Here is a 22,360-nt window from a genome sequence, read left to right on the forward strand (position 1 = left end):
ATTACTACTGTGGACTGACAGTAGTACTTGTCATACTACTGCGCTACTAAATGTGAAAGCAAGGTGATGAAGGTTACTGCACTACTAAATGCAAAGTTATTTGATGAGTTCACTAAAGTAGGAGTTAATCAATACATCACTAGATTGACTTGGATAAAACTTTTACTTTCATATTGTAGTCGAACTGCAGGTCCAGTGGGCCTTGCCCAGCCCGTATGAGGCAGGTAGAGCCTAGCCTGCTCCAGTGTAGATGACTAAGTCCACAGTAATGCTGTAAAAGCTGTCTAGTTATCCAGCTGATGCATGTCCTCCCAGCCCAGCCTCAGGAATGTGGAGGCGTTAAGCCTGCAAGGTGAGCTTTGAAATGGGCGAAACAAAACAAAACGTGCATGAGCACTGTTACACACAAGTAGAGGCCATGAGTCCCATCATCACTCATCAGCCTTAAAGGGAAGGCTGTTTAGACAAAAGACGCACATGGTTTTGTTTTCCACTAAAAGTAGAGAGACCAACAAAGAACCCTTAGTGTACATCCTAGAGATAGCCTTGTAGGTGAGTTTAAACCAGTAAAGCAGGTATGAATAGTGCCCAGGTGACCTATCTTACGAGTTGGTGACATGTTTTGACTGACAACAACGACTATATACTTTAGTGGAAGACTGGTGCCATTACCAGTATGCATGCTTTCCAAACAGGTTCTGACTCTTTTTCCACCTGGCGAATAGAAGCTGGAAACTTGACAGGCTTATAGTTTGGATGGAATTTTCTAGATAACTGCATGTCCGTGTATCCTGCAGTCAACCAGTGGGAAGTGGGGTTTTTTTTAAGCTGTTGAATGCTGTTGGCCATTGGTGACTGCAGATTTACGTCCTGCCACATTTTGCCCTGCATATTGGATTAACGCATTTACTAAAAACTGGGTTGGAAGCAGCACTTTCCTCCGATTTAGTCCCTTTATCATATACTATAACAGTCAGAAGTTTGGGCACAGCCTTTTTATGGCATTATTAAGAGTGTCTACACCAGGTCTTTTATTTTGAAGTGTCCAACCTTCCAGCCAACTGTTATCACAAAGTAACTTCAAACTATTTTTTACCACCAGTATGAGGCAATATGTTTAATAGTCATTCAAGTCTTGATCGCTCATTAGCAAGTATAGTAGGAGAGTTTGCACATTGCTCGCGGTTGTGTGTGTGCGAGGGTATGACTGTTTTACCGCTTGTACGATCCCTGCTGACGCCGTGCAACTTCTGAGTAAAATAAAGACGAGAGTCACATTTATTCTCGCTCCCAGCTCGTCTTAACCATCAGCAGCCATTCTCAAGACACACAACATAAGTAAAGAAGGGCGCTGTTCACCACATATGTATCATACAAAATGTCTTATATTAATAACGCAATTGGAATTGCACTGGTGACTGTCTTCCTTAACCACAAGCACGCACATTACAGTTAAGGATTTAGTGGCAATGTGTGCATTAGAAACGTTAGCCAAGCTACTTCCCTTTCTGAAGTACTGGGGGGGAAATTGGCTCGTGGTGTATTGCATCAATAAATGTAAGGACTGTTGCATTGAATTAACATACCTTATATTTACTGTCACAAAAGAGCACACTCTATGCCGATAAAGTAAGCGTGAAGGTTTTAAAAAAAAGAATTTGGAGGGTGACTAATTTTGTAAGCCCTACACACGATGACAAGTGATGGTTTTTGGATGGTGAACGGAAGCCTTTTGTCTTTACAGAGCTTTATTCGACTACGACCGGACGAGGGACAGCTGCCTGCCCAGCCAGGGTCTCAGCTTCTCTTACGGCGACATCCTCCATGTCATAAATGCGTCAGATGACGAGTGGTGGCAGGCGAGGCTGGTGACGCCTCACGGGGAGAGCGAGCAGATTGGGGTTATTCCCAGCAAGAAAAGGTAACGCTCCAGCCTCGTTTACACGTGCATGCATTTTGTCCCAGCAGTGGTACACAATTTTGTGTGCGAATGAGTAAGTAGGGCCCTTGTCAGTATGGGTAAACTGTGTGGGGCTGCAGGCATTCTTCAGTAATTTCTGTATCCTTTTGGATCTTCCTTGTGAATTTCTGTCAGTAACTAATCATAATGCCCAAAGCAATGTCTTGTAGCCAGCAATTCCCTCTCCCACACTGTCCGTGCCTCTTTTTATTCTAGTTTATGCCTTCTTGCTGCTCTTTCTGCAGCTCAGAGAAAATACAGCTTTTTACTTTACTCTTCTGCAATGGGAGCTTCTTCTGAGGTTCAACATCTTGTAGGTTCCCTTGCAAATAGAGGAATGGATGAAACCAGGGCATGTGAGACCAAATAATGCCACCACTGCTTCACGTAAGCAGGAAGTGGTAGTGACAATGCATGCCCATGTGGGCAAAATGCATGTCCTGCGTACCGTGTCGTACACTAGTGGGACAATGTGGAGACCTGTCGCCACAACTCACTTGACCATAACCTGATTCTTTTTTTGCCTGTTTTCAATGTACGTTTCCCAGGGTGGAGAAAAAAGAGCGGGCCAGGTTAAAAACAGTCAAGTTCCACGCCCGGACAGGCATGATTGAGTCAAATAGGGTAAGTAAGCATTTGAGGGCCAGCTACTACCACCAGTGAGGTGGCCTACTTCCTCCCACTCTCTCTGTGTGGGAACGGGACCACAACACAAAGAGCGATCACGTAACCATACGGATTACACACAAGAGCCCGATGGCTGGACTTCCACTGCAAGGTTCAAGTGACACAGTTCCATCTGCCCTGTCAGTCCCAGCCTGCCCACCCAGACACACCTGGGGTTTTATTTGATTAGATTTTTTAATCATTGTGCCCCTGCCTTACAGCATGCTTGGGGACATGATGTGCTCTTTTACACATCTGAAAAGACTCCATCCCTACATCAACAAATGGAACTGTTGAATCGAATCAAATCGTTATTTGAATGGTATCTTAAGCCGTGCATCTGGTCGTCTGTTTACAATAAGGAAAACTGTGCTAATGTTGAGGTCACCTGCACGTAAACGATGTTGGGAAGCGTCAGTCCAATGAGATGCAATATATCTGAAGTACTGGTGTTCACTGTGTTGCACTAAATGGTGCCAGCGTCCCACCAGTGGTTACTTGGAGCAAATGTAAACTTGCAGTGTAAATCCAGCCAATATACCGTATAGCCTTACGTCTCATGTATTTATCAAGCTGTGTATGTTTTTGCTGACCAAAGGCCGCCTGTGTCCTCACATGAATACATGATTCATTTCCACCCATTACCTGCTTTCTCATTCTTCTTTTGGTTTCTTACATTCCATATTGTTTTGCATGGCTTTTGAGTATTGTCATTGAAATCCATATTCTGTTTTTGTTTTCACCCTCATCTCCCTCCCCACCACTCCTCTTCCCCCCCCCCCCCCCCCTCCCCCACACCAACAAAGCAGCCAGTCAAAGTAAAGCGCAAAAAAAGCTTCAACCTGTCGCGAAAGTTCCCGTTTTACAAGAGCAAGGAGAATATTGTGCAGGAGTTGGTGGAGTCTGAACGTGAGTACCAGCTGTGTGATTTTAAATTTGTGGGGGGGTGGGCTCGTTGCTTTCATCCTTTCTTTTCCCTCCTTTTTCATACTTCTTTAGTTTGTCTTTCCACCTCCATCCATCCTTCCTTCCTTCCTTCCACTCACCTCCAAAGGGATGCTTTGCTGTCATCCCTCTCATGGCCCCACAGAGGGGTCCACATGCAGGCTGCTCATGTGACCACCTCTCTGGGGTCCACGGGCACAGAGAAGTGGACGGCTGCGGTTGCGTGCATGTGTGCGTGTATGCGTGTGTGTGGTTATTGGCCGCACTAACACACTCAGACGCTGTAACTCCATCATGGCTGACATGAACAATCAAATCTTGTTTAGACATTTTGGGTAGATGATTTGTCAAAACACCACAAAAACACACAGCACTCCTCTTCCTCTCTGGCCCAACTATCACTAACCTCTTCGTCCTCTCTGCTCTCTTCTGTGTTTGTTCTCTGCTCTCACCTGTCGGGACACCTAGGACTTCCCAGGGTTAAGCGATGACTTTTATGGATCAAAGAGTTTGAGTAAGTGTGTGGTTGTCCTGTGTCCCTCACCCCACCCCGCCTTGCCCAAGAAAAGTGCTGTCACGGTACACCAAGCTGGGAATGCCGTGGCACATGGACTTGCAGACACACACCTTAAATTGGCTGGAAGCCGTTTTAAAAAGTGCACTTTCGTTTTTGAATTTTGCCTTTCATCCACAATCCTTATGAGGCATGAACACACGTCTTTCTCTTTTCTGTGCCTTCTAAAGAATAAAACTGCCATTTGCCACACTTAAATGTTTGAGATCATCAAACAAACGTAAACACTCAAACTTGTCTATAGCGGCCACTAGAGGGAGTCTGCAAAAGTGGCCACTATAGACAGGTTGGCTTCCAGTTTGAACGTTGACCAGTAGAGGAAAAAAAGGGGGGGGGAATTAATAATAATGTTGACCAGTAGAGGGCACTGTGGACTGCAGATAAAAGTTGTACAGCACTGCTAGGCTTGTTATCATGATTCATGGTTTTAATCCTGAACATGCATATGAGTAAAACAGTAGCACATCACATAGTACAATTCACAATTTTGCTTGTCCAAAAAGGAGTAGGAAGAAGCAGAACTTATTTAATCCTACCCCTCATCAGTTTCACATCAGTTGCAATACATTTATTCACCTGTTGTTCTTCCAAGTGTACTTTGTAGGTCTACATGACAATGTAGTGCAATCATAGCCAAGGTTTTTACTTACTAAAAGGAAGCTAGAGGCTTAATAATAACTGATAGAATATATCCACGACCCACAGAACAAAGCTGTGCTAGTAATGTCTTACGCTTGTTTTTAATAATTTACTTTTTATACGGCAGAGTGTCATTAAAGCTTTAGTTCATCAGGAAGTGACGGTGGGCGTCCCGAGCAGGAAAGCTAGGCTCAGTGCTAGCTGTGAGTTTGGAGAGAGTTGGGAAGTGTGTTTATGTTGGCGTGGATGTAAAGTCCTGCAGTGTTCTCCGCTGTTAATAAAGCCATTAAAGTGCATCGGCGACGTGAGTCTCTCCTTCCCCACAACAAGCGGCATTACAGTATTGACCAGTGCACACCAGGAAATAAACGGTGTCATTTCTTACAGGCATTGGCTGGACAGCTATGTAGTGGGGCTTGTTTAACCTTTGCCTTGTGGGCAAGCAGGAAGGAGAGACGATGCTGAGAGATGTGTGTGTGTTCTGAGCTGCTGTCTGGTGGCCGCGTTCAATAAATAAAGTTGGCAGGAGCAACAGGAGAAGTTTCCTTCTTTGCTTCGGAGCTGAATAACACTGACAAGTTAACAGACTAGTAGCGAACGGAAAAGAAGACGGCTTTGTTTGTGTTGAATACAGAAGATGAGGACTTTGATGGATTTGTGGATGAGGATTGATGAAAAATAACGTGAGTACATTCTAAAATACTTCAATTAAGTACAACCCAACTCAGTTTTGCTCCCGCTGCCGCATGCATGCTAGCGTATGTTTTTTTTATTGTAGCGTCACTGGGAGCACGTCCTGTTTCCAGCCTACTTTGCGGTAATGTTTTGGTGCACATGCTCTTAAAGTTACATGTTTGACCAGGAAATAGCAAGCTCAAAAGAAGACTGCTTTTTTATGTGGAACAACTGACAGGTTGTGTGGATCTTGTGAATGATTGTGACTGAGCTAGGACTCAGTAATTAAAGCCTACACACAACGGCTTCATTGATTGAAAAACAAAAACTTTTTCGTGCATGAAGCTTCTACTTGAGTTGGTAATTTGGCCGCTATATGCAGTCAGATATTGACCAAGGGAGACAAAATGGGTGGCCGCTGGCCGCGTTGGACAGGTGACTGCTATACACAGTGTCTATAACATGTAAATTTGCTGCGGGGGATTTTTCAGTGGCTGCTATAGGCAGGTGGCCGTTCTATAAAGGTGGCCGCTAAGACAAGTTTGACTATATTAGTCAACAACACAACTCAACACAAAATGCAGCTTTTAAATGAAACTTTTTCTTGTTAAGGGAGGACAAAAATCCAAAAACCCGCAGGGCCCTGTGTCCACACTTTTGACTGTTGTTGTATACTGTATGACAAAAGGGACTAAATCACAGGACAGTGCATTAATCCACCATGCAGGGCAAAATGTGACAAAAACGACCTGCATGGCAGAGTTGCAGCACCAAAACCACTGCTGAACAAAAAGAACATTAAGGCCCATCACAAATTTACCAAAAAACCCTTTTAATGTTGTTTGATGTAGTGTGAGATCGTTGCAAGTTATCACAAACACTTGATTGCTAAGGGGGGCCCAACCACTCTTTCACACAAGACCATGTAGCTTTGTTTTTTTTTCTCCCTTAATAATAAAGTTTCATTGAAAAAGTGCATTTTGTGTTGTCACTGACTAACATTTACATTAGTTTGATGATCTGAAACATTGAAGTGGGACAAACATGCCAAAAAAGGGGGAAGGATTGTGGGTGATGCGCAAAATAAAAAAAAAAAGTGCACTGTTCTTTTAAGAAGACTTTATCAGGGGTGTCCAAACTTTCCCCAGCGAGGGCTGCAAACGATAAAATCCAAGGACACACGGGCCTCTTTGATATTGAACGTTTTGTCCAGCAACCCCTGCAACAACAACAACAACAACAACAACGTGTTCTGCTGCAGGCGACTACATAAAGTGTAGTATTACATTTGTACTGCTTTATGCTGCTTGACTCATATTGCAAGTCTTCATAACATTGACTTGATTATTGACTTGTTCTTGTTCCATGTTTTCTTCATAGTATGATCATACGCTCATACAGTTGGCTTTTTGTCATAATATTATGACTTTATTTTAATATTTCTACCCAATTCTTGGAAAATTGCAGCTTTTCCAATGTTCCTGTTTTCTTGTTTTGTATTTTTAAAATGTGCCAAGGGCCAATAAAAACATCAAATCAGCCACGGGCTACAAATGGCCCCCGGGCCACACTTTGGACACCCCTGGACTATATGAATGACTATTGGGATACATTACACCTCCCAGTCAACAAAAACTCTGTTTTATGAAGCAACCAAAATAAAAGTATGTTTTTCTATTTACGGTAATAAATAACAGCCTTGTCCTTCAAACCTGCACCCCCCCTACCTACAGCACCTGAGAATTGAAGGACATTTGGGCTGTAAAAGCTTCCATTGTTCTCTACGAGGGTTGGTGCATGTCTGGATGGCATGTGCTTGTTCTTCTACTCCAAACTCATCCCAGCATGCCTGTCTGGGCCTTGCCTTGAGCGCTGCAACAGAACACAGCCTCCAGACATGCCATCCAAACGTCTGCCTCGCCTCTCAAAGGGTCCCACTTTACAACATTTTTCACCCGTTTTAAAGCCGTGTCGGAGGTGCTGCAATAGGTTGTTGGAAGTGTTGCTACAGATGCCGTGTGTCGCATACATCACATGGCTATGTGAGCTACAGTGCTAACATCATGCACGCTAGCTTAGCCTATTCACTCAAGACAAAAAGAAAATGATCCAACTTACAGCTCCCACGTCTGTAGCTGACTGATCACAATTCATTAAGATGTGTAGCGAAGCCTGCCTTTTTTGTTCTCTGGACAGGTTAGGCTCATCTAGCAAGGTGTTTAAGTCCATTTTATGCAATAGGGGACCCATTCCCAATACTTGAGTTCCTAGTACTGTGTAGAAATACTATGCATTCCCAAAGGACAATGAGCATTACTTTCCAATGGCACTTGTTTTGGGGCACATTGCTGCAACACGGTCTGTGACTGGAGCTGAGCGTTGGCATGGCCGCTGCCTCCCCCCAGGCGCTCAGTATCGTAACACACTCAATGTTTTCTTTGTCCCTGGAATAGGAAACACTCCATTGAGGAAACACTTAATTTCCTTATCACCAGCACATACAACCACTTGCCAAATATAAGCAGTGCATGGCGGCCACACACGACACACCACAAGGGCCACATAAAAATGCACCTTTGCCACTGGATTTAATAAAGCAACACATGTAGATATGCTAACAAGTCATATACACACCCTTTCCAAAAAATTAGAATATCATGGAAAAGTTGTTTAATTTCCATAATTCCATTCAAAAAGTTAAACTTTCATAGATTATAGATTCATGGCCCACAATTTAAACGATTTCAAGTGTTTGTTTATTTTTACGTAATTGGGGCTTCCAGCTCAAAAAACGCACAAAACCAAGAATTCAAAAAATTAGAATACTGTGAAGAAATCACCATTTACTTCTCAGTTTTTGCAGGAAAAAAAAAGAAAGAAATTAGGATCACATCAAATCAATCAAAATATGGTACTTTCAAAACGATATGTTAATCTTCAATACTTGGTTGGGAATCCCTTTGCCTTAATCACTGCCTCGATGCCACGTGGCATTGAAGCAATCAGCCTGTGGCATTGCCTGGGAGTTATGGAAGCCCAGATTTCCTTGATGCTTGCTGTCAGCTCTTCTTTGTTGTTGGGTCTGGTGCCCCTCATTTTCCTCTTGAGAATACCCCATAGATTCTCAATGGGGTTTAGGTCCGGTGAGTTGGCTGGCCAGTCAAGCACTGATGGCATGGGCATCAAACCAGGTTTTGGTGCTTCTGGCGGTATGGGCATCTCCTTGGCCCAGTGGAGACGCTTCCTACGTTGGCTCAGGTTCAGAAGTGGCTTGACCCGAGGAACCCGAGTTGTAGCCCATCTCCCGGATGTGTCTGAATGCCTCATTCCACTCTTTCTGGATCTCTGCCAGATTCTTGAATCTTCCCTGTTTGATAATCTGCTGAAGCCCACGGTCATCTCTTTGGCTGGTGCATCTTCTCCTGCCACATTTTGCCCTTCCTCTAGACTTTCCATTGATATGCTTGGACACAGCACTCTGTGAACAACCAGCCTCCTTAGCTATGAACTTTTGTGGCTTACCCATCCTATGGAGGGTATCAATGATGGTCTTCTGGCCAGTTGTCATGTCTGCAGTCTTCCCCATATTGAACCCAACTGAGACAATTGAACCAAACTGAAGCAATTTAATGACACCTGGGGAAGCCTGTGCAGGTGATTTGAGTTTAGTAGATGATTAGTGTGTGACACTCAGTTTAGAACATTCATGCCCTGCAAAATTTGGGCTGATTTCTTCACAGTATTCTAATTTTTTGAATTCCTGTTTTCAAGATTCAAGAGAGTTTTATTGTCATGTGCATGGTAAAACAGCAGTTATACCATGCAATGAAAATCTTATTCTGTTCATTCTCCCAAGAAAAGAAAGAAAACACAAGAAAGAATAAGAACATAAGAAACAAACACATAAACATATATACCAATAAATTAAGCAACAACAACAGAAGAGACATTAATACAGATATAAATAAATAAATAATTCGTGGGTTTAATGAGCTGGAAGCCCAAATTATGTAAAAATAAACACTTGAAATGGTTTAAATTGTGGGCCCTGAATCTATAATCCATGAAAGTTTAACTTTTTGAATGGAATTATGGAAATTAAACAACTTTTCCATGACATTCAAATTTTTTGGAAAGGGTCTGTACAGTATATTCATCTTAACACATGTAGACATGCTAACAAGTCATATACAGTATATTCATCTCAGCTTTGTCTTGTAGGTAAAAGTACCAACTTCAGTCTTTTTTTCACCATTTTTGCTGTTTTTTTTTCCTCTCGAATATTTCAACTTTCTTCATACAATGATCTTCGTATATTTTCCTTTGACTTTTATTCATGTAACATTTGGACTTTATTACCATAAAACTTTTGACACAACCAAATGTTCCTAAATTTACAACTAGTTTTGTTTATCGTAATGTTTGATTAAAAAAAAATAAGAATTCTTGCGTTAGTATTTCAGCTCTATGCTGCTAAAATGACGGCATCCTAATATTACGAGTTTATTCACGTAAACTTTTTTTCCTGGTTGGAATGCAACGTTTTTCTCAATATTTAGACCTTATTCTGGAGAAATCACTGCTGTTTTTTCATTCCTGTTGCAGTTTTCTTCTTTTTTACATTTCCAACAATTTCAACTTTGTTCTTGCAATATTCTGCTTTGTTGCCATCGTATTATCACTTTATTCCTGTAATATTATAGCTTTCCCCCCAACCTAATTTTCCAAAAATTACAACTTTGTTTCTCATATTATGACTTAAAAATGTCTTTTTCTTTAATATTTCAATGTTGTGTTGTTATTATATTATGTGTTGTTATATTATATTATTATATTTTTCCTCATATTACAAGTTATTCTCATAAAATTACAACTTTTTCTCAATAGATTGCACATTTTTTTTCTCTTAATATTTTGACTTTATTCTTGTAAAATTGTTGCAGATTTTTTGTTAAATGATATTTTTTTGGAATGTACTACAGGCCACTAAAAAAAACAGTCATGGGCTCCAAATGGCCTGAGGCCTCACTCTGGACACCCCAGCTTGAATGCATGATGTCAGCATGATGTAGCTTTGTTGCTTGAATGTTTAATGTGTGCCGTTTTGCTTTGCAGAATGCCTGACATCCAACACGAGTGACAGTGAAAGCAGTTCAAGTGAGTGATTGTCTTTGTTTTGGGGTGGGGGAACTCATCTACTGGTCACATTTGTAGTTCTTCCAACTCTTTGAGAGCGACACCCCCTTTTGATTTTGGACAATATTTGATGCGTAGTCTGGGGGCAGAGGTGGTATTGGCAGTTTGAAGTGAGCAACAGAGTCCATCTGTCCTAGCAGGGATAAAGACATCTAGGCTTGGCCGCACGCTCATATCGGCCATCTGATGACTTTGCCTTTTCTCTTATCACAGAGGGCCAGGAAGACACAATCCTCTCCTATGAGCCCGTCATTCGACAGGAAAGTAAGTCACTCACACAAGCAGGGCCGCATACTCGACAAAACCCACTAAAATCACAGCATGTTTGACACTTTTTAACTCATTCAATCCCAGCCAAGGACAGCCCCTTCAGTAGCTGCCATTTTAGACGATTTGGACTGATCTTTCAAGGCACACTGAATATTGTGTTGTATGGCTCCTGTCTTTCAGCAGGACAAAGTTAGTTTCTACCTTTTTGTGTTTTTTAGTAATCAGCAGTAGAACATAGGTAAGTTTCAGGAAAATATCAGTTCCCAACTAAAAAACAGGAGAAAAGCAGCTTAGTGTGGAAAGATACATTTCAAGCAGAACTTTCACTTTGACACAAATATTTTTTGCTTTTGTGGCAACTCCAATGTCTAAACAACTAAACCAACATAAACAACACAAAAATGCTTGTTTTACATCAAAATAACAATTTATTTACAAGTATAACACCAACTATTTACGGTTTAACATTTGGAACTGAACTGTGTGTGCATGCGTTTAAAATGCACACACTGTGCATTGTAACGATATAAAAACATGTAAAAAGAGTCTGCTAATAATGCGGTGTAATGGGGTTCACCTATTCCATCTGGATAGCCCTCTAAAGAAGCTCCAACAAGGTTTAGGGTTTTCTCTCCAGGCTGTAGTAAAGCTACATCCATGGTAACGTGGAATACTTCCACTATTTTGGCCAGCATTGATTTCACATAGCAGCATAGAAACTAATGCTCCTCCCGTCAACAGCAGCAGCAAAGGCAGACTTTGTGTAGTCCTCGGGTGCACGAGTCTTCCTCACAATGTCGTCGGCTGTGAGTTGAGAGCCGGTATCCACTGCTTCAGTCTGTCCAGATGTTAAGTTGGTAGCGTGTGGAATTTGGAAAGCTTATTGCCACAACCTTCCACTACACGTGCTAGGCATGATTTATAAGCTATGCATTAACTTTCTCTAAACTCCCAGGCGATGCAGCAGCAGCAGCTCCAGTAGCTTACGTTACCTCTCGGTAGCGCCCTGAGGTGTTGGGTGGCGCTGTGTCACTACGCCTGTTAAGTAGTTGTTGCGTGTTAGCTCATACAATAGCAACGCTGCTGTAGCTTGGTCACGTTATGTAAGTGGAGCATTGCTGGCGTTTATGGAGGTTTTTAGAGGGCTTTATAGATGAAATAGGTGAATCCTATTACCTGCAATGTTAGCTGCCTCGTGCTAGCTGCTGTTCTCTCTTTATAATGCACAGAAAAGGGAAAGACGTGCACATTTCACATAAGGATTGTGGATGACAGGCAACATTTTCCAAAAAAGTGTACATTTTCTTTGAAAAAAACTGTCTTGTGGGCACTAGGCCATCCAAACAGGCAGGAAGAGGGTTCACTCTGCATTGTTTTCAGCACCTTGGCGCATTTGTTCCATAGAACAACAGCATGAACGTGTGAGCCCTTTTGTCAGTCATACGGTTTTTGTCTTGGTGGGTGGAGGCGGGGCTGCTAGCATCCACACAGTGCAGAAGAGTGTAGCATAGTAGAAATGAAAGGAATAGATTGCTACATACTGCATTGTCATCATTTTTCATCATACTTTTCTTCAGTCATGTTAAAATCTCATCTCGTTCTTGTCTGGTGACACCTGTCGTTTCGACATTACTCATGCTTGTCATTACGTTAAGCTCAACTTACCTTGTAAATGCACTTCAACTGTATTTTAGTCACCCCCGGGTGGCGCTTTGTGTAGTCAGTGAGTGAGTTAGACTTGCTGTTGTGTGTCTTGGCCCACCCAGTCCACTACACCAGACCTGTGATCATTCTGGGCCCCATGAAGGACCGAGTGAACGACGACCTCATCTCCGAATTCCCTCACAAGTTTGGCTCCTGCGTACCTCGTGAGTTGGCGACCCCCGTCTTCACACGACGGCCTGGCGACACAGAAAGCCAACCCGCCGGACGTTTTCTTTCCACAGACACGACTCGTCCGAGGCGAGAGAACGAGATGGACGGTCAGGACTACCACTTTGTGGGCTCGCGGGAGCAAATGGAGAAAGACATCCAAGATAACAAGTTTATCGAGGCGGGCCAGTTCAATGAGAATCTGTACGGGACCAGCATCCTGTCTGTCAGAACTGTGGCTGAGAGGGTACGCGTCTCCTAAGCATGAGTCAACCACTGCAGTGTATGAACTATAAATATGTGTGGTCCTCAGGGGAAGCACTGCATCCTGGACGTGTCGGGCAACGCCATCAAACGACTGCAGCAAGCACAACTTTACCCCATCGCCATCTTTATCAAACCAAAATCCATCGAAGCCCTCATGTAAGCACGTGGATGACAATGGCGAGCGTGTGGCATCGCCTCCCACGCTAACCTCCTCATTCCCGCCTCCTTGCAGGGAAATGAACAAGAGGCAGACGTACGAGCAGGCCAATAAAGTCTTTGACAAGGCGGTCAAGCTGGAGCAAGACTTTGGAGAGTTTTTCACAGGTACGCGCGCGCACACACACACACACACCTTACAGCCCAGCCAACAATCTCTTTGGATTTGGAAAGTACGCTACTTCACTCCATAGCAATAAATAGAAATACACTCGTCCCGCACTCTAGCAGGCGCTAGCAGGTACTAAAGGTACCTTTGGACAGATGTGACAATGACAACAAAAATAGCTCAGATTTTTTTCATCATTCTACCTTTTTGTGTTCTTTAGTAATCAGCAGTAGAACATAGGTAAGTTTCAGGAAAATATCAGTTCCCAACTAAAACAGGAAGAAAAGCAGCTTTTTGTGAAAAGATCCATTTTAAGCAGAGCTTTCACTTTGACACATATTTGTTGCTTTTGTGACAGCTCAAATATCTGAACAACTATAACAACATACACAACACAAATGAGTTTTAAATCTATTTACAATTTTCACATTTGGAATTAAACTGTCCGCACGCATGTGTTAAAATTTGTCTTCAGTGCATAAGCTTCTGCAGCTACACTCCACACATTGAGTGTAAATGCCGAGCTCTTATCAAATGCACTTCTGCCACCTTGTGGCTGTTTTTATGGCCTAAAAGTGCAGTGACTGACTTCATTTCGTCTGCAGGCCTCTCACGCAAAAAAACGTAAAAGAGGTATAAATCCGTCTTCGGGAGCGAGCGAGTGTTAAAGTGAAAAAAATATATATATATAAACATCTTGGCTATTGAAGTTCTCTCGGCTCGGCTGCAACCTATATTTTGGACTTGAATGAAAAACAGCCACACAGCTGACACACACGGGTGTCCAAACCTTTTTCCAGGTCAGTGAGGGCCACGAAGTGAAAATGAAAGGATGCAACACGTGTAGATATGCTAGCAAGTTGTAGATATTTCATCTCAGCTTTGACAGAGAGCTGAAAAAGCATATTGGTATCAACTTCACTCTTTGGCACCCTTTTTCCCCAAATATTGCAACCTCCTTCTTATGTAATCTACATTTTCTTTATTCCCATAATATAAAAGAAAAGTCCCCAACCTAATTTTCCAAAAATGACAACTTTATTTTGTTTTGCTTATCCTATTTCAACTTTTAATAATAGCATTTTTTCTTTAATGTTTCACCTCTGTGCTACTAAAATGACATTATTTTTCCTCATATTATGAGTTTATTCTCGTAAAATTGCTTTTTTCTTTTGTTTGTTTTTTCCTTCTTTTTTTAGTTTTCTTGTTGAATTATATACTGCCTAAATGGTAGTAGGTCACTGATACTCTGTGTGCGTGTGTGTGTGTGTGTGTGTGTGTGTGTGTGTGTGTGTGTGTGTGTGTAGCTATTGTACAGGGTGATTCGCTAGAGGAGATCTACAACAAAATCAAGCTCATCATTGAAGAGCAGTCTGGTCCATACATCTGGATCCCCTCCCCAGAGAAGCTCTGAGCTGCCCATCATCGGTGCAAAAGTTCCCCACCTGCCTCCCAGAGAATACCCACCCAACCGCCCACAACCTCCCCCCAAAATCCCTACATCTTCACCCCTTTTTACAGCTATGTTTCATATAAAGTTTTAGTGTCATCATTATGTTACTCTCTAAATGAAAAAGAAGTCTTATCACCATGAATTACTGTGACTGTGCGTGCACACACACACACACACACACGCACACACCCCCTGCATGAGTTTACTCAAACCCATCCATTGAAGACTGGAAATGCCATTCTGGAGGAGTCATTTGTCATAATAGTAACAATAATGAAAAAAATCAAAAGGGAAAACTAAAGGAGCTCCTTTTTGTGAACTGGGACTGACTGAAGATCAGAATGTTTCCACACAAACCAGGAGGAGAGGAGAGGAGAGGAGAGGAGAGAGTCGCAGGGGGGAACAGACAAAATCACATCTAGTTGGAACACTTTGTAAATGTTCATCCAATCACGTTTAAAAGACAGATGATTTTTGTTTTGTTTTTTCTTTTTCCAAAAGTGACTGGATGAAATAAAATGGAGCCCTGCTGACGGTACTCTTGTTTCTAATGGCTGATGGGAAATGGAATCTATTTATCACTTTGGTCAGCAGCCATTAAGTTGGGAACAAATGATCAATCCCTACATTTATATTATCAAATCACAAGATGAATAAAATCCTGATGAGATTTTACTATATTATATTATATATATATATATATTCAGTATATATTGAAAGGCAAAAACGCTACAGTTTTACACTTCACTTGACTCATCCATTTTTGGAGGGCTGTTAGATTTCACTTTTAGTTTCTTCTCATTTCTTTGGCAATTTGAATTTTTCTTTTGTGCAAAGAAGGCTGGCTGGGGGGGGGAGTAGAGACATGTAAGTGGGTTCTGCAAAACACCAAACTGCCTTACATCAAATACTATAATGACCTTTTGGGACCACAACACAAAGTAGTCCCCAATCATTTGACTGACTTTTTTGAAGCACGACAAGAATCCATTCATCTATTTAGCGCCCCCCAACCCCCAATTAGCTGCAGACCACCCGCTTACACGCTCTGCCTTCCTTCCGGAGGGGTTGGTTTCTTTCTTTCATGGTACTGTCCTAGCTGCTGCCAACATGGCGACCTTATCACAAGTAGAACCACACCATAATTGTATTGGATGTCATGACAATTAAAACTAACAAAAAAGAGCCGAAACAAGCTGTTTTTGGATTGTCCCACCCCCACAGCCTCCACACCCCAATTCTTCCCACCAAAAACACTAACATAAATGTACGCCTGAGAGGGTCCCTGAATGCAGCACAACTTTTTTTCTTCTTTTTTTTTTACCGCTAAACGTGAAGGATTTTGTTTTTCCTGTCCTTCCTCAGAGCCAACTGGAAGTGCCAACATAGACCTCTGGGTCTACCCGTTACCCCCACCCCCTCCCCTGGCAGACGACCACTGCTACACCAGCTGTCATCACCTGTGTCAACGCCCCCACCTCCCCGCCCCGACGACGAGTTCAGGGAAAAACTGAAGGGAACACAGCCATTAAAAAAACAAACTTTGCAGACTGTTTCAGAGGGTGTGGTAGCTGTACAATGTAAATAAGCCCCGCCCCCCTCTTCCTCCAGCAGATATACCCCGGCTGCTAACCCCGCCCCCTCCTCACCTGTGCTTCGTGCATGTGTGATTCAAACTGGGACAAAAAAAAGTTTTATAGCCCACAAATGTCAGGTAAGTCGAGTTGAAAGCTATCATTTCCATACTTAAAAAAATAAAATAAAAAAGATGTGCTGTATTGTTGCTATTTCTCTTCAGATGCCTATGGGAACTAGTCAGGGGAGGGGAGGAGCCAAGCGGAGCCCCGCCCCCTCCTGCCCCTCACTTATGGGGCGTGTCCACATGTGATAACTTGTGGGTGTACAGAATGAGCGTCTAATTGTAAAATAAGCGGGATTTTAAAAAAAGCGAAGCCACATGATGGACTGGTTTGTGAAAGCGTTGCTGACTGTTAAAAAGACGACGTGTGCGGTACTCATCATACCTCAGTCAGCCGTGTCTGAGCCCAAAGACTCCACTTTCATGGCGCCTGTGTGTGTTTATCACTGATGACAACATTATATGACTCTTTTGGTTGGGTTCAGGGTTCTTGTTTGTTGCTATTACAGTATTTCTATTTTGTTCTGGTGGGGAGGGGTGATGTTTGTGTTTCTGGCACATGTGTGCAGTAAGTGCTTGCAAACACCAACCCTTCTGATTGTACAGTCCTTTCCTTCCTATCAGCCTATCAGGACGCTCGGCCTCATTGGTCTTCCCTGTCCTAAATCATGAGCGGAACGCGGTCCTGCTACATTTTTTTTTCTTTTTTGGGGGAGGGAGGCTTTATTCTGGGGGACTTGACAAGAGTTTATTTGTTTGAAAATAAAATATGTGACTCGGTTACGACTTTGGCACGCTCCTTATTACAGTTGAATACTTGGGGGCGGGGCAGCTGCATGGATTGTTCGGGGTGCCCAAAGTGAGATTGGGGGGTGGGGGGGGGGGACTCATTGTAGATATAATAGAATAAAAAAACTTTAAAAATGGGAAAAACAGAGCAAAAATGTAAAGAGGAAAAATTGACATGTTGATGCTAACAAGGTTTTGTCTTTCTATGTTTTAGGAAAAAAATTACAAAAAAAATACTTTTTACCAAAAAAAAATCATATATATATAGTTATATATGTATATATTGTTATATATGTGTACTGTATATGTTGATTAGTCCAAATGAAATATGATGGCATCACTACTACCAGGAGAACCAGAGTATAGAGGGGGAGGAGTCACCTGCTGTGGCCCAGCAAGGTGCACTGTATTCGGGCACACGCTCCCAGCAGCCGGTTCTCTGGCAAACCTTTTGCACTTTTCAAACGCAGCAGTGCTGGTATTTCAGGTGGCTGATGAGGTTTTTTGTGTGCTCAATGGAGTTTTTTCACCTCATCACAGCATTTGGGACAACATCCTTCCTTCCTTGGAATGTGTGTTTCCAAGTGAGCTCAGGGGAAGGTACGACAGGTCGTTAACATCACAGGCAGGAGGAAAAAAGGCGCGCTTGCTTTGCTCACCAGGACAGTATGGGTAATCTCGCCTCATTGGAGCGTTTTTTTTTTTCTTTTATGATTAGTTATCAGAGCTATTTTTAATGTTATCAGATTTATCAGTATGATGTCATAATTCCTTCATATCGGACCGATAAGTATTGTGCACCCCTGATAATAATATAGTGGATGAACCTGTTTGACTTTCTAAATACGCTTTTTAACATAATTAAATCCCTGTAAACATGAAATAAGACCCCTATAATCACCTTTACACTCCTATTACCTAATACCGTAGGCATGATGAGTGGTAATAAGACATACAGTAAGTCACTTGTTGGGGTTGTAAAAAAAAAAAAAAAGATGGCCTACATGAATCTAGCATACATAGACGTACACTACAACACTACTGCTAGCTTTGTTTACACCACATTATGCAAGTCTTATGTGCATGCAATGGGATCATTGTAGGGACGTAAGAGCCCCCAATTTATTGATTCTAAACTTAATGAGTTTGAAATTGGGGAAGAAGGACAACGTAAGAAGCCAAAAATGTACCACTTCCACACGGGATGGGAGGATAACCTTTTTCCACTGTCATGTTGGACTTGCCATGGCTGCATGTTAAGGTCATGTCATGTAAGACAATGTCTCATCAGTGTACATTACTGATGCCAAGTTGTGACCTGAATGCTACAGATGATTTGTTTTTCAACATGTGTAGAAGAATAGGTCATAGTCATCCACCAAACTATGGAGGATTAAAAGTGCCAAAATTAAATAAATAAATACATCATTAGATAATTCATTAAATATGTAATGAATTAATTAAATATGTCATTAATTAATTATAATTGGAATTAAATAAATTTTAATTAATTAATGACATATTTAATTAATTATTTAATGATGTATTTATTTATTTATTTATTTTTGGCACTTTTAATCCGGTGCAGTGGCTCATGAATTTATTTTATCTGTCAACCTCGCCCATCAAAGTCAGTGGGCGGGGCTAACGCGAATCTTGTCTTATCCACTGCTTTGGTCTGCCGTGAAACCGAAAGTAGAAACATGGCGGCTGTGTTGATGGAGGATCTCCGTGAACTTTCTACAGAGTTGGTGAGAGATGTCTTAGACCTTGCAGAGTACGTGGAAGCAGGACCTGCTGACCCCGAGCATGTAGCGTGTAAAGCAGAGGAACTTATTGAAGTTGTTGGAGTTATTTCCGCACTTTCTGACCAAGATGTTGACCGTAGAGTGACTGCAAATTTAGAAGAAGTACTTCGCCGCTTTTCTGGTACCAGGGTGCAACAGGAGCACACACAGGGACCAGGGCGTTTGGCATTTGACATACCCAGGGCCGCTCTGGAACATCACGTTCATTGTGGATTACCAGCCTGTCAAATTGCAGCGATGCTCGGAGTGTCAAAGAGGACCATCAGGAGGCGCATGCAACAATACGGTTTAAGGTATTTACATTAAATTCATGAGTTTTCAGTTTATGAATTGCCAGTCTCATCCACTCCGAAACGATATTACATTTAGTGAATCACTCGATGTTCATGTTTTTTGTTTGTGCAGAAAGACAGACCTGTATTCAGCTGTGAATGATGAGGAGTTGGACCGTATTGTAAGTGAAGTCCACAGAAGACATCCCAACACCGGCTACAAGCTAATGCGTGGTCATCTGAATGCACGAGGTGTGCGTGTTCCAAGTGAGTATAATATGGGCAATATTTAACGATATACAGTACAACATCACTACCTCTCGTGTGATATTGCTTTTATACTAAAGTTCAACCACAGCTTTTAGCAGTGCTGAGTAAGGAAATGTTAAGAGGGTGATGAAATAAATGATGTTAGGCTATATAGCTCCGCGGGAAAAAAAACGGTTCGCTTAGTCTGTTGCCAGGCAACGCAGCACACAGACTAGGCAATCACAGTGGTACTTTGTATGTATGTATGTATGTATGTACTTTATTTATCCCACAGCGGGGAAATTTACTTGTTACAGCAGCAAGCAAGCAAGACAAGTAAAGAGAACAGTGTAAAGAAAGCATAGTGTCTACAACATAGTTCAGGTGGTACAGGTGTTGTAGAGCCTGACAGCGGTTGTTGTTCCAGTACTGGTCAAGTATATTGAACAGGTGTTTCTAATGAAGTTGGCATTGAGTTTATGGTTATTTATTTTATTTTCCTCCCCTCAGTCTCAAGACTGCAAGAGTCTTTACGCAGAGTTGATGCAGAGGGAGTCTACATGAGGCGTCTAAGACTGCGTGTATTAAGACGACGGCAGTATTCTGTTCCTGGCCCAAACTCTTTATGGCATATAGATGGCAATCATAAGCTCATCAGGTCAGTGATACTAGCAGATAAATAATGCCTCTTTCTATAGATGTCATTAGAATTGTTTCACAATAAAGTTGTACCTTTTTGTGTTCACAATTGCCTGACAGGTGGAGATTTGTTGTCCACGGTGGGGTGGATGGATTCAGTCGTTTAGTCGTCTACCTGACTGTGGCTGGCAATAACAGAGCTAGTACGGTCTTACAGAGCTTTATCGCTGCTGTTGAGCAGTACGGGCTGCCATCAAGGGTTCGGTCTGATAAAGGGGGCGAGAATGCAGATGTAGCAGAATTCATGATCGGGAGCAGAGGTACCGACAGGCAGAAGGCAGAAGTGTCCACAATCAATGGTAATTAAATATGTTTGGCAACTAGGCTCACACAAGCGGCATACCAGTTGAATGTACTTCTTTCGCATATGTCACACAAATGATCACCTTGTCATTCTTTTTCCTAAACACAGAATAGAAAGGATGTGGAGAGATGTGTATGAACATGCCCTGGACCTCTTCTATCAGATCTTCACTTCATTGGAAGATCAGGGAACACTGAATCCAGACAATGAAGTCCATCTTTTTGCACTGCACTGGAGCTTCCTTCCACTAATCCAGCAAAGCCTCGACTCTTTCAGGGATGCTTGGAACTTTCCTGGTCTTAGAACTGAAAGGAATCAGTCACCACAGCAACTCTGGAGAAGATACAGAGAGCAAGGCCCTATGGAGGATCCTACTGAGGTTAAAGAAAGATCAGCTTTTAACACTTTTTAAATGTCTGTTCCTCCAAAGGAATTATTGGAGAAAATATTTTACTACAGAGGTTAAAGCTTTCAAAGATCAACCTCTGAGCTGTAGTTTCTATTGTGTATACTCTGCATAACTACTAATTTAAGACTTATTTTTGGTCACCAAGTTGATGAGAAATTAAATGTTGCCTATTCAGTTTTATAAAAAAAAAATGGTGTAATGATGTGTAAGACTAGTTTCAAGTACAAGATTGATCATGCTTGTCCTCCATTCAGGTTTATGAAGACTATGGGATCGACCGGAACGGACCTCACAGTCTTCATGGAGGCACTGTGTCAGTCCCCGAGGTTGAAATGAGCTGGCAGCTTTAGTGTTTCAAAGCATGTGGCGGACGTAGGAAGGGTTCCCCCAGAGATCTCCACTTTCAGTTCAGGAGGAAGCTTCTCCCAGCCAACCCAGAATGTCAGCAGCTGGGCCAGTGTACCTGATGAAGCTAAAAGTCATAAAATGGATTCAAGACAACATTTAGTTAAACTTTAATTGATCATATCTATCCATGAGACATGGAAGCATTTGTAAAGAGAACAACACATTTTTAAATAAAGTGTTAATACCCGTTTCAATGAACATCCTTAGAAAGCCAGTGATGCGGCATCAATGGTCACCAATCAGCTCAAACAGCCTCAACTTCTATCTTGGCATGTTACTGCCAGCTGACACTATTTACCGATTAGCGAACTAGTTTCATGCTCCCACCATTTAGCTACATTGAACATGTACACAGTAATGAGCCTACCGCAAAGACACTTTTGATCCAACTCCAAATTGTTCTAAATTAACCTCTACCTGTGTCCTGAGTCATTGATTAGTAGCACACCTGGCTAACATTAAATTATTTAGCTTACCTTGGACAGGTGTAACGTGACGTGATGGAGCAGCAGGTATTTGCTGTGACTGAGCCGCCGGAGCCGGAGGAGTTCTGCTCAGAGCTTCTTCAATCAAATTCGCTGCTTCTCTCAGCAGCTTTGGGCAGGTTGTTGACATTTTGTCCTGCGCCTCATGCGATGTATCATCATTGGGGCTAGAGGACCGAGTTGTCAATAAAGTTTTGTTTGATAGAGTATCCAAACCAACGTAGAGGTGAATAGCGCCACCCAGTGTATCAGAATGTGTTCACAAGCTCTGCATCAATCCATTATCTGGAATCGATTTGCCTTGACTTGATGTGCAGGGTAACTAATCAGGTGTTAGGATCTGCCCACCGACTTTGATGGGCGAGGTTGACAGATAAAATAAATTCATGAGCCACTGCACCGGATTAAAAGTGCCAAAATTAAATAAATAAATACATCATTAGATAATTAATTAAA

At 42.2% G+C, this 22,360-nt stretch overlaps 2 protein-coding genes across 27 annotated transcripts in view; both read left to right on the forward strand.

The window, feature by feature from the left end:
* dlg3 (discs, large homolog 3 (Drosophila)) overlaps window positions 1-17,264 on the forward strand; it is a 137,142-nt gene extending 119,878 nt beyond the window's left edge. For 8 of the 23 annotated variants that reach the window (XM_054791964.1, XM_054791974.1, XM_054791966.1 and 5 more), the window contains 9 exons: window positions 1,745-1,921; window positions 2,509-2,584; window positions 3,433-3,535; window positions 10,575-10,616; window positions 10,869-10,919; window positions 12,692-13,044; window positions 13,111-13,220; window positions 13,297-13,388; window positions 14,697-17,264. In XM_054791964.1, the coding sequence (XP_054647939.1) occupies window positions 1,745-1,921; window positions 2,509-2,584; window positions 3,433-3,535; window positions 10,575-10,616; window positions 10,869-10,919; window positions 12,692-13,044; window positions 13,111-13,220; window positions 13,297-13,388; window positions 14,697-14,803 (1,111 nt within the window). In that variant the 3' untranslated portion in view covers window positions 14,804-17,264. Of the gene's footprint in view, window positions 1-1,744; window positions 1,922-2,508; window positions 2,585-3,432; window positions 3,536-4,039; window positions 4,086-10,574; window positions 10,617-10,868; window positions 10,920-12,691; window positions 13,045-13,110; window positions 13,221-13,296; window positions 13,389-14,696 lie in introns of all 23 variants that reach the window. The other 15 variants (XM_054791971.1, XM_054791979.1, XM_054791976.1 and 12 more) reach the window with 6 other exon arrangements.
* A 1,581-nt stretch (window positions 17,265-18,845) lies between these two features.
* Window positions 18,846-21,602, forward strand: LOC129190415 (uncharacterized). Of its 4 annotated transcripts, XR_008572995.1 has the most exons (6): window positions 18,846-19,371; window positions 19,484-19,617; window positions 20,110-20,257; window positions 20,359-20,597; window positions 20,711-20,981; window positions 21,266-21,602. XR_008572995.1 is itself a non-coding variant. In XM_054793102.1 (5 exons), the coding sequence occupies exons 1-5, from the start codon at window positions 18,974-18,976 to the stop codon at window positions 20,713-20,715; spliced, it is 924 nt and encodes a 307-aa protein (XP_054649077.1). In that variant the 5' UTR covers window positions 18,846-18,973; the 3' UTR covers window positions 20,716-21,054. The 4 variants fall into 4 exon arrangements, 2 of the variants coding, with proteins under 2 accessions (XP_054649077.1, XP_054649076.1); XM_054793102.1 differs by lacking the exon at window positions 21,266-21,602 and having other exon boundaries at window positions 20,711-21,054; XR_008572996.1 differs by lacking the exons at window positions 20,110-20,257; window positions 20,359-20,597.
* Window positions 21,603-22,360: the final 758 nt, after the last annotated feature.

Source organism: Dunckerocampus dactyliophorus, chromosome 11 (assembly GCF_027744805.1).
Source record: "Dunckerocampus dactyliophorus isolate RoL2022-P2 chromosome 11, RoL_Ddac_1.1, whole genome shotgun sequence".
NCBI lineage: Eukaryota > Metazoa > Chordata > Actinopteri > Syngnathiformes > Syngnathidae > Dunckerocampus > Dunckerocampus dactyliophorus.